The 12,914-nt window shown below is 36.5% G+C and overlaps 1 protein-coding gene across 2 annotated transcripts in view; it reads left to right on the top strand.

Annotated features, from left to right (window-relative positions):
* The first annotated feature begins 406 nt into the window (after positions 1-406).
* Positions 407-12,914, top strand: part of strn4 (striatin, calmodulin binding protein 4) — a 28,692-nt gene continuing 16,184 nt past the window's right edge. The window contains exons 1-3 of one of the 2 annotated variants that reach the window (XM_026282720.1): positions 407-900; positions 10,357-10,460; positions 12,818-12,894. In XM_026282720.1, coding sequence (XP_026138505.1) covers positions 610-900; positions 10,357-10,460; positions 12,818-12,894 — 472 coding nt within the window. In that variant the 5' untranslated portion in view covers positions 407-609. The remainder of the gene's footprint in view (positions 901-10,356; positions 10,461-12,817; positions 12,895-12,914) is intronic. The other variant, XM_026282719.1, reaches the window with a different exon arrangement.

Below are 12,914 nucleotides of genomic sequence, written 5' to 3'. Positions count from 1 at the left end.
TAATTAATAAAAAAAGTTTCGCAATTGACAATATAGAGCATACAATTTAACTTTACAACAGAAAAAAATTAAAGCAAGTATGCGACTGCGAAGAAATGCGTCACGTGACACATTTTATTTTTCTCATCGCTAGTCAGAATGGACCAATTACAGCCAGCCGTGATGCTTGGACTCGTATTTAAAAAAATATATATAGACTGCTGAGGTGAATTTACATTTTTCAAGTCGGCAAAAAATCTTTGTAATCAACGAATTTAAAAGATTGTAAGTTTTAGCAGTCAAAGGTCTCTTTTAAAACAAAAAAACGTCTTGAGATTTGAATCGACCTCAATGGAGGATCAGGCTTATAGAGCCGCAGAACGCCTCCCTGCGGAAGTCCGCTTGATAACCCACAGCGAGCAGTTACGAGCGATAGTATCTATGAGCGGGCAGCGTCTGCAGCCATTCCGTAGTAGGAGTGGATCACTATTTGGCACTTTCCCGTGTGTGTGAGAGTACTCGCCTATCTGTGTCGGGCAGGAAAACGGGAGAGGGCTTCGGTGAAGCAACAGGGTGGCTTATTTTTCTGTTTTTCCACCTCCTGGCTCTGGCGACAGCGCGAACGCTCTGATGGAGGCGGAAAGATCCGGAGGGGTGGCCGGAGGAACGAACCAGAGCCCCGCAGGAAGCGGAGCGGTGCGCAATCCGAACGGGCCGAAGGCTGTGCTCTGTCCTGCTCCCACCGCAGCCGCCGCCGCCGCCGCCGCAACCGGGGCGATGTCTGGATGCTCCCAGCCGCGAGATCCGCAGGACGGGGACGCGGGCCTCTCGCTGCCCGGAATCTTACACTTCATCCAGTACGAGTGGAGCCGCTTTCAAGCCGAGAAATATCGCTGGGAGGCCGAACGGGACGAATTGAGGGTAAAGAACGGGGTTTCTTTAATCACATGTTTTGGTCTCTTCCAGACGGATTTCTAAAGGAAGAGCACATTCACAGATAAGACGCAGGAAGAAGTCACGATCGCCTGCTGATATTGTTTATTTGATGTGGTTTGGGGATTACACCGGGGTTAAGTGTTCATCTGATGCTATTCACTGAAACAGTAGCAAATGTGATTGTGAAAAATTATCCTTTTGTTGAATATCCATACCCATCCTAGGATGGGAATCGATTCCGGATCTGATTCATCTGAACGATTCTAGTTCCGTAGCGGTTCATATATATATATATATATATATATAATTATTATTATTATTATTATTGTTAATATTTTGTATTAATTTTTTTGAAGGGTTAAATGGAAATATCAAAATAACTATACAATTCAACTTGTATTTACTGCTGTCAACAGTCTGTTGCTAATGATGAGTTCAGATTTCAAAAGCAGATATATGCAGTCCTCTACTTGAAATGGTCTTAACTATATAGCAATAATAAACGAATTTGGTAACAAATTTGATTAAAACAAAACACATTCCGAATCTTTAACTTCACGCTGTCATATGAACAACATATAAACAATCCACAGTCATTAAAATCTTATGTGTTTTATGCACAACATGATAAAAAAAAGCAAGTTTTTGCCTAATTTGGAGTAGGGTATGATGACAAAACTATATAACTATATAGGTATAATTCACCCAAAAATGAAAATCCTGTAATTTACTCACCTTCAATGTTGTTCAAACATGTACGAGTTTCTCTGTCTGTTGAACATAAAAAAAGGAGATATTTTAAAGAATGTGGGTAACCAAACCATTCCCCGTTGACTTCCATAGTATGGAAAAACTGCGATGGAGACCAGAAACGGTTTGGTTACTCACGGTCGACTTTTGTGTTCGACAGGAAGAGAAACTCATACAGGTTTAAAACGACTTGTGGGTGAGTAAATTATGACAACAACTTTTATTTTGGGGTGAACTACCCCTATAACTTTCACTTCAGAAAGTGAGTTAAATGAACTGAGGAACTGAAACCAAAGGTATCCGTTTTGATTCTTTATAAGAGAACTGGTTCATAAGAGTCATCCAAAACACAAACAAATTCATTTCTATTTAAACATCATGAATGGAATACATTGAGTATTGTTTATACCTGGATGTTTTTGATTCACTAAACCATACAAATCATCCGTCATCAGGTTATATTGGCTAAAAGAATCAGTTCATAAAAGTAAAGTCTTGAGGAATTGGTCTACATTGCAATTTGTAAGCTTGTGTGTGTGTTTTTTTTTTTTTTTTTTTTTTTACCAAAAATAATCATCTGACAAGAGTAATTAATTCCAAAATCTGACTACGCTGCTCACGATATTTTTAGTTTTATTGTTTATATTGAATGGTTTCTCCACTCATTTGTTTAGGAATCGGATTACACAGGTTGTGTGCATTGTAGGCGTGTGCATTTGATTCTTGATTCTCCAAAAAGAATCGGTTCATAAGAGTCATTTGAACATACTTTTATAAATTGTGAAGCTTCTGTTCAAGGCATGACGTAATGCAGTCCCGCTGGAGAATTAAAGCATTACATTTATTTGATTGTTTTCAGTCCCAAGAGAGCCGGTCCCAAGTCTAGCATGATTTCATCATTTAGTGTTATTACTTGCATCGTATATTGCAGCATCTGAAAGATGTATAGCTCAAGTCATTTTATATGAAACCTGGAAACGTCAAATCTTTTTGGAAAGCTTGTACTCCCATCAAGGAACGTATTAGAGAAACTGTTTATACCAAGGATTATAGGGATTTAACCCCAATAAAATTTGCTTAAACCGTCTTTTCTGAGTCTGGACTCCACTGGCCCAGTTTGCAGTAGATCTTGGCCTGAGAAAAGCTTCAATTAAGTGACCCCATTCAAGCAGAGCCTGTAGTAGATTACATAAGGAGTTGACAGTGTGCTCTATAAAAGGATAGGCCCTGTGGCTCTCATGGATGGGTGTTCTTCTGCCAGGCCTCTTCTGGAAATGTGCACAGGCTTTAGGGACCAACTGCTAGGTTTTCCATGTCACACGCACACACATTGTTTGTGACGTGGCCTATAAAAGGGTAGTAAAGGACAGTTGTAGTGTGAGATACTCCTCCTTGGTTTCTCCTGCCGTGTTGCGTCACATTCCCTGATTTATTTTATTTTATGTTGGGACACCTGTGCCGTTGTGTGTCCTCTGTGGCAGGCAGGACATGATCGTTCCGGTGTGATGACCTTTGAGACAGGGTTATCGTTAACTTAAACTATAACATATGCATTTTAGGTAAAATATACATTTTTACTTTAAATAAATAAAAATTAACAAAGAAACCCTGTAATGAAGGTAAAGTAATAAGTAAAATAATTATAATAATGAAAGAACCACATAACAAAAGGATTAAAATTTAAAGGAATAGTGCACCCAAAAATGAAAATTTGCTGAAAATGTAATCACGCTTAAGCTGTCCGAGATTTAGATGAGGTATTTAATTTTTTTTATTTTGTATCAGAACAGGTTTCAAGAAATGTGGCATATGCCACTTGCTCACTAATAAATCCTCTGCAGTGAATGGGTGCCGTCAGAATGAGAGTCCGAACAGCTGATACAAACATCACAGTAATCCACACCTCTCCAGTCCATCAGTTTACATCTTGTGAAATGAAAAGCTGCATGTTAGAAACAAATCCATCATTAAGACCGGTTCAACTTCAAACTGTTGCTTTCGGCAAAAAGCTGAGTGCTGCATTCATTATCTATCTATCTCCCACGATAAAGACTTGTCTGAATCAGGGGAGATATATGAACAGTTCAAGCTCAGAAAACGGTCCAAAGCAGTTGTAAACCAATATGTTGGTGGGTTTTGATGTGGGAGGACAACAGGGCATCGAGTTATTATGGATGATGGTATTTTGGCCAGAAACAATGGTTTTAAACACCTTGATTGATTTGTTTCTTATAAAAATGTAGCATTTCACTTTACAATGTTAACCAATGGATTTGAGTGGTGTGGATTACTTGTGGAATATTGCAATGTTTTTATCAGCTGTTTGCACTCTCATTCTGATGGCACCCAACCCATTGACTGGAGAGGATGCTGAATTTTCTCAATCTGTTCCAATGAAGAAATAAACTTGTCTATATATCTTGAATAGCTGTTTGAGTGTACTATTCATTTAAAATGAAATGAAAGCCAAAAGTATTTGTGATTACCGGTATCTAACTTATTTGTTTTGCTTGTTGTTTTGTCTACTATTTAAATGTATTTACAGTATAATAACGTTAGTACAACATTTCTCATAATCGTATATATATCTCGTATATTCTAACTAATATATATATTAGTTTAATAGTGTACTCTAATACTCATTTGTGATGTGAATCTTTACACGAGACACATCGTCAAACAACAGGCAGCTTCAGCTCTGTCAACTCCCTTAATGTCAACAGAACACTGTATGTCAATACAACCCTTTTTTTGCATTAAAGCTTCACTAAAGTCAGAGGTTCTCCTATCTAACTGAGCAGAAGTGGTATTAAAACACTTAGTCATTTACATAAGAAAGAGTTCAGCAGGTTCATATACTCTTAAAAAAGACTCGTCCCAGAAACCGTCTGCTGCTCTAGTTGTTGGAGTGAGTCTCAGAGGGGTGCTAAAATGTGGAGAGAGACTGTGCATGTGCCCTTGACCTGTTCCCACCCACACACACAGGAAGTCACGAGAGGAATGGTCCGCCATATAAATGTGCCAGTGTGGTTCTACCTGCCACTTCCTAAGCCTCCAATGACCAGAAATATTGTGCTTTTTTTTGCAGAACAGCAACACAATACTGAGCTTGTGTAGCTGGAAGTGACTCGAGTTGAAGTATTACACGTTTGCTGTTTTATGCTTTTTCCTTTTTTGTTAGTGCCAAAACTATATTTGTGTATAAGTGTATTTCCTCAAGCAGATTGACATTGACAATGATGCCAGAATCTCAGTATTTGTGCGACAAGCATCCCAGTTTCAAAAGGCCAAAAACACGGCAATTACATGCCTTTGTGAAAATGTCAGAGAGCTCCAGAGACCTGCCATAACAGGTTTCCTGCCCACACCATGGCAACTGCAGTCGAGCCGGTCTCCATGAGGACCTGTGGCAACTTGTCATGCTTTACTTTTCCTCCAAGTCAGCCCTGGAGACGGGGAGTGAGTGATTTTGAATTGATGTTATCTATGGCTAGACATGGCTACATTAAGAAAAAAAAAAAGAAAAAAAAAAAAAATCACCATGATTTAAGGATGATTTTAAAATCTTAATGTTTTTTTTTTTTTTTTTTTAAAAAAGAAAACATAGCAGTCATAATTAAAAATGTAATGCACAATATAAATTTAATATTGTTAATATTGTAGAAATGATTATTAATATTGATATTGTAATTAATTATAGTTTATTTATTGTTGTTTTAATTGGAGATATTCATTACATAAGTTTATATTTTTAAATAAATAAAAAATCCAATTATTTAAATAAACAGATATTCAATTTTATGTTAATTTTAAAATACCATTTGTTGTCAAATTTGTTACAATATTTTACATTAACTTTAAAATAATAATGATAATAAATAATAATAATAACAACAACAAAATAGTAATAATGGCCATTTTGTATTGTGCTAATGATAATTTATATTTTTTATGCATTAATTTAGTTTTTAAAAATATTGATAGTTTGTGTTTGTTATTATTAAGGGTAGTGGTGGAATTATCTATTTATTTATAACTGTTTTTCAATCGCAAGAACAATTAACATATAACTATGTTCTAGATATATTTAGTAATTGATTTTTGTTGAAAATAACAGTAGTAATCATGGTATAATATGGTAATTTAGATTAAAATAAACAGATTTTCATTAACAGTATGATTTTAACAATATTAAAAATAATATTAGCTATTATATTTGATTTAATGTTATTGATGATGATAATGATGATGATAATAATAATAATAATAATAATAATAATTATTATTATTATTATTATTATTATATAATTGTATATGTGTTATGTAGAGTACAACGCCTGTACAGTTCTGTTGTGTGAGATACACCGATGGTGTGGGGGTGTGTGACTGATTTTTGTGCCATGGAGAAGTGAAAACAAGAATGTGACTGTGCAAACCTTTGTGCTGACCAGTGCTCATCACTATTTTTGATTAACCCGAAAGCGTAGATTCACTCCATTAAGTCCAAAAGCGTGTAAAACAGCCAAAAAACAGCACATTTTGATGTAGTGATGTGTGCAAACATGATTAATAATCAACAATTGTTTTTGTCAAAGCCATAGAAGCATGCTCCATAAAAAAAAAAAAAAAAAAAAAAATTCCCCAAAGGTTTATTCCCTGTCCTGAATAGAGCTGAATTAATTATATTGCATAATTAATACTACAGGTGCTGGTCATATAATTAGAATATCATCAAAAAGTTGGTTTACTTCACTAATTCCATTGAAAAAGTGAAACTTGTATATTATATTAATTCATTACAATTCAATTCAATTCAAGTTTATTTGTATAGCGCTTTTTACAAAACAAATCGTTACAAAGCAACTTTACAGAAAATTATGTTTCTACAATATTTAGTATTAGCTAGTAGTTTGTGCACATTTGACAGGATTTTAGAAAAAATAATAATAATAATAATACAAGACGTAGTCAGCTAGACGATGAACTATCAATATTATTAATTAAGTTATTATATGATTCATTCACACATTTAGCAATAATTGTTAGTTCTGTTTGTTGATTCAAGGTTAGCATCATCTGGGGTCCTCTGAGGGTCAGCATCATCTCTTCTCAGGTGTTCTGGATCCAGACTGGAGCTTGTGTACCCGTGGTGAAACATAGAAACAAAATACAGACATCATTAGCATAGCTGCTGATCCAACAAAGTAAAATTAGTTTAACCCAAGCTAATGAATAAAAAAAAGCACCTTTGATCAGATGCAACTACACTCACAATTTAAAAGATACATTATTCGAATGCTTGACGAAAGACATGTGTTTTTAATCTAGATTTAAACAGAGAGAGTGTGTCTGAACCCCGAACATTATCAGGAAGGCTATTCCAGAGTTTGGGAGCCAAATGTGAGAAAGCTCTACCTCCTTTAGAGGACTTCGCTATCCTAGGAACGACCAAAAGTCCAGCGTTTTGTGACCTTAGGGTGCGTGATGGGTTGTAGCGTGGTAGAAGGTTAGTTAGGTTCACTGGAGCTAAACCATTTAGGGCCTTATAGGTAAGTAATGATAATTTGTAACTGATACGGAACTTAATAGGTAGCCAGTGCAGAGACTGTAAAATTGGGGTGATATGATCATATTTTCTTGACCTCGTAAGGACTCTAGCTGCTGCATTTTGGACTACCTGTAGCTTGTTTATTGACGAAGCAGGACAACCACCTAGAAGTGCATTACAATAGTCCAGTCTAGAGGTCATGAATGCATGAACTAGCTTTTCTGCATCAGAAACAGATAACATGATTCGTAGCTTGGCAATGTTTCTAAGATGGAAGAATGCAGTTTTTGTAACATTGGAAATATGATTTTCAAAAGACAAATTGCTGTCTAATATAACACCCAGATTTCTGACTGTAGAGGAAGTAACAGTACATCCGTCTAGTTGCAGATTGTAATCTACAAGATTCTGTGTAGTGTTTTTTGGTCCAATAATTAGTATCTCTGTCTTATCCGAATTTAATTGGAGAAAATTATTTGTCATCCAATCTTTTACATTTTTAACACACTCCGTTAGCTTAGATAATTGGGAAGTTTCATCTGGTCTCGTTGAGATATATAGCTGAGTATCATCAGCATAACAGTGGAAGCTAATTCCGTATTTTCTAATAATATTACCAAGGGGCAACATGTATACTGAAAATAGAAGGGGACCTAGGACGGATCCTTGTGGAACTCCATATTTCACTGATGATAAATGAGATGACTCCCCATTTAAGTAAACAAAATGGTAGCGATCGGACAGGTAGGATCTAAACCATCTTAGAGCCTGCCCTTGAATACCTGTATAGTTTTGTAATCGATCTATGAGTATGTCATGATCTATGGTGTCGAACGCAGCACTAAGATCAAGTAAGACTAGAAATGAGATGCAGCCTTGGTCTGACGCAAGGAGCAGGTCATTTGTAATTTTAACAAGTGCAGTTTCTGTGCTATGGTGGGGCCTAAAACCTGACTGACACACACAGACTGATATATTTCAAATGTTTAATAATAATATTAATAATTCCTTACATTTATATAGTGCTTTTCTGGGCACTCAAATCGCTTTACATTGTCAGGGGGTTTCTCTTCATGCACCACCAGTGTGCAGCATCCACCTGGATGATGCAACCGCAGCCATATTGCGCCAGAACGCCTACCACACACCAGTTTACTGGTGGAGAGGAGACAAGAGTTATAAAGCCAATCAGTGGATATGGGGATTGTTAGGAGGCCATGATGGTCAGAGGGCAATGGGCGAGTTTATTTCTTTTAATTTTGATGATTATAACTGACAACTAAGGAAAATCCCAAATTCAGTATCTTAGAAAATTAGAATTCGCATTCTTTTAGAACCAAGAGAAAACATTACCGCCTACAGCTGCGAGAGGGCGCTCTGTGTCTTCAGTGTAGACTACAGGAGAATTGAGCAGCATAGAGTGCCCTCTGGTGGCTGGAGACGGTAATGTTTTCTCTTGGTTCATTTCTCTCGGTTCATGTCAAATTAATTTCGAGCCGCACCTGACTATAAGTCACAGGACCAGCAAAACTATGAAAAAAGTGTGACTTGTAGTCCGGAAAATACGGTAGTTGGGGCTTCTTTTGCATGAATTACTGCAGCAATGCGAGGTGGCATGGAGTCGATGATCTTCCTCTACCCAATACCCCATAGATTTTCTATGTGGTTAAGGTCAGGCAAGTTTGCTGGCCAATTAAGAACAGGGATACCATGTTCCTTAAACCAGGTACTGTTAAGTTTGGCACCGTGCAAGGTGCCAAGTCCTGTTGGAAAATGAAATTCATTATGAAGTGCTCTAAAACTTCCTGGTATACGGCTGCGTTGACCTTGGACCTCAGAAAACACAGTGGACCAACACCAGCAGATGACATGGCACAGCAAACCACCACTAACTGTGGAAACTTTACACTGGACCTCAAGCAACGTGGATTGTGTGCCTCTCCTCTTTTCCTTCAGTCTCTGGGACCCTGATATCCAAAGGAAATGCAAAATTTACTTTCATCAGAGAACATAACTTTAGATCACTCAGCTGGAGTCCAGTCCTTTTTGAAGCGAGACATTTCTGGAGCTGTCTGTTGTTCAAGAGTGGCTTGACACAAGGAATGCAACAGCTGAAACCCATGTCTTGCATACATCTGTGTGTAGTGGTTCTTGAAGCACTGACTCTAGCTGCAGTCCACTCTTTGTGAATCTCCCCCACATTTTTGAATAGGTTCTGTTTCACAATCCTCTCCAGGTTGCGGTTATCCCTTTTGCTTGTACACTTTTTTCTATCACATCTTTTCCTTCCCTTCTCCTGTCTATTAATGTGCTTGGACACAGAGCTCTGTAAACAGCCAGCCTCTTTTGCAATTACTTTTTGTGTTTTGCCCTCCTTGTGCAAGGTGTCAGTGATTGTCTTTTGGACAATTGTCAAGTCAGCAGTCTTCCCCATGATTGTGTAGCCTACAGAACTAGACTGAGAGACCATTTAAAGGCTTTGCAGGTGTTTTGAGTTAATTAGCTGATTAGAGTGTGGCACCAGGTGTCTTTAATATTGAACCTTTTCACAATATTCTAATTTTTTGAGACACTGAATATGGGATTTTCCTTAGTTGTCAGTTATAATCATCAAAATTAAAAGAAATAAACATTTGAAATATACCAGTCTGTGTGTAATGAATGAATATAATATACAAGTTTCACTTTTTGAATGGAATTAGTGAAATAAATCAACTTTTTGATGATTTTCTAATTATATGACCAGCACCTGTATTTGTTGCCATTTTTGATTGATGTGATATTTATGGTTGACTCTAGGGGGCGGTTTAGACTCATTTTTTAATTTTATGTTTATTTTCTCTCTCTTTTAAACCTTGACAAACTGGGAAATGAATGGTTTGTGGTTTTTCCCACTTTATAGCCTCTTTTCCATCAACATATTTGCCTTTTTATGACTCTGGTCGGTGCCCAGTCAGCAGCAGTCTAAAATAAAGCTTGTGGAATTGCAGGCCTTTAGTTAACCGCTGCCCTCAGAATGTCATTGGTGGTGGTGCAGTCGCGGAGCTTCAGCATATAACCTTTCATTTTCTCTCAGATGTATCTCGTTTGAATCTATACCATATTTATATCTCTCTCTTTCCCTCCGTGTCTGTCTGTCTCAGGCTCAGGTGGCATTTCTGCAGGGTGAGAGGAAAGGTCAGGAGAACATGAAGCAGGATCTGGTGCGGCGAATCAAGATGCTGGAGTACGCTCTGAAACAGGAGAGGTGAGCTGATGATGAGCTCCTTCAGCTCGCAGTATAATGTGAAACCACAGTTCAGTAATAATAAAATAGAACATTACAAAAATGAAAAAGACAAAAAAGAATGGATTGAAACAGTTCTGACTTCAAATTTTAATTGGATTAATTGTTCTGCTTTTATTTTGTTATTTTTCTGTTTTATTAAAATGTTCTGCTTTATTCTCTTGTTTTGTGGTCTTGTTAGTTTCCTGTTTTTTATTTTAAATTTTTCTGCTTTGTTCTTTTTTTTTCTTCGTTCTTTTTTGTTTAGGTTCTCTTCTGTTTTATTTTCTTGTTTTTCTGCTTTGTTTTTTTATGGTATTGTGTTTTTATTTTTTCTGCTGTGTTCTTTTTTGTAGTGATCGACCGATATTGATTTTTTATAACCGATACCGATACCGATTATTTGTATGTTTATGTACCCGATAACCGATATGCAGAACCGATATTTATTTACTGTTATACTTCTGTTTCTGACAATTATTACAAAACAAATGAGCTGAACAAACCATTTTATTTATAACAATCACTCCCTCCTTGCATACAAAAAAACAAAGCATTATATTTATACACAAATAAATAGAGGGGTCTGAGTCCAAAAAATTTAAGCGCACTGTTACTAAGTGTCTTTGTTTTAAAATAAAAGCTTTGATGAGGTAAAAAAATAAAGCACAAAAATGATTCTAACATATTGGTGGGGGCGGGAGGGCTATTTAGTAGTGTAACTTAATACTCCCAGTTAAGCAGAACTAGGTTTTAGTGTAGAAAACAGAGTCTTTCAGCATTCTGCCCAGTAAGCCTGCTTCCTTCAAAAATTTTAAGCAGTGGCCGTGCTTGAGGCTTCCTGATCATCAACCCAGTCAGGTGCTGAGCAATATGAACGAACTTTTTTTCCCGAGACTATATAAAGTTAAACAGCACTTATCAGTTGGCATTTTATGATCTAGATTCAATCTAACGTTAGATCATGAAATGCCAACTGACAAAGTGCTGTTTGACTATAATTTAATCAACCGCGATCGCGCATGGAGATAATAAATAATTAATTTCCACAAAGCGGTATATGTAGCCTATATGTGTATTAGCGAAATAATTGTTGTGTAGTAAATGATAATATAATCTAGGGTGTTTAAACAAGATAATCTTGTCAAAAGTTTCATTCAGTGGCCGTGCTTGAGGCTTCCTGATCATCAACCCAGGTGCTGAGCAATATGAACAAACTTTTTTTCCCGAGACTATATAAAGTTAAACAGCACTTGTCAGTTGGCATTTTATGATCTAAATTTAATCTAACGTTAAATCATGAAATGCCAACTGACAAAGTGCTGTTTGACTATAACTTAATCAACCGCGATCGCGTATGGAGATAATAAATAATTAATTTCCACAAAGCGGTAGGCTATATTTATATGTGTATTAGCGAAATAATTGTTATGTAGTAAATGATAATATAATCTAGGGTGTTTAAACAAGACAATCTTGTCAAAAGTTTCATTCAGTGGCCGTGCTTAAGCCTCCAGATCATCCGTCAGTTGCTAAGCAATATGAACAAACTTTCTCTTCTAGACTAATGGTGAGCAAATACAACAGATAGAGAATTAAATCCAACGCTTTTATTTTCAACATGCACTCATTCATATCTGTTTTATTTAATTCATGTAAAGATACGTCTTTATTGGGGCAGGACATGATGAATTACACTACGTGACTCAATGAGTTCGTCTCAATTGTTTAGAAACAAGCTGCATAAATTAACTATATCAGGAATTTATGTCTCAGATCTCATTTGTGCATGTCTGTTATGTTAAATAAAGTTGATTAATTAAAGCAAACCAAGTAGAACATATATTTACCTATGCACTGAGTTGTTGTTGACTGATCTCAGACTCCCGGGGTGCAATGGCGGAAATCTCAAAACGGCCACAAGATGGCGCCGTAAATCGGCGAATCCGATATTACAAAACCGATACCCGATTATGGAAAAATGCTTAAATATCGGGAAAAATATCGGTAAACAGATACATCGGTCGATCACTACTTTTTTGTTTTGTGTTTTCTTTTCATGTTTTGTTCTTTTTGCGGTCTCTGGTTTTGATTTGTGTTTTTGTTTTGATCTGTTCATTTGTTGTCTGTTTTATTTTTCTATTATTGCATTTTTGTTTTGCGCTTTGTATTTTTTGTTGTTGTTCTTTTTTACATTCTGTTGTGTTTTTCTGTTTTATTTTTTTCTGTTTAATTTTTCGAGAGGAGATGCCATCCTGAAGCACACAGTGACAACTGAGTATGTTTCCACAAGTTTGTATGTTTGTTAATCACTTATAATCTTTTCGTTTTGATCCCAGGGCCAAACATCAGAAGCTGAAAAGTGGGACTGACCAAACCCCTGGAGAGAAGAAACCAGAGACAGAAGCTGAACAAAGTAACAACACACACACACAC

Source organism: Carassius auratus, chromosome 15, assembly GCF_003368295.1.
Source record: "Carassius auratus strain Wakin chromosome 15, ASM336829v1, whole genome shotgun sequence".
In the NCBI taxonomy this organism is placed as follows: Eukaryota; Metazoa; Chordata; class Actinopteri; order Cypriniformes; family Cyprinidae; genus Carassius; species Carassius auratus.
This window is presented reverse-complemented; position numbering and strand designations above follow the sequence as displayed.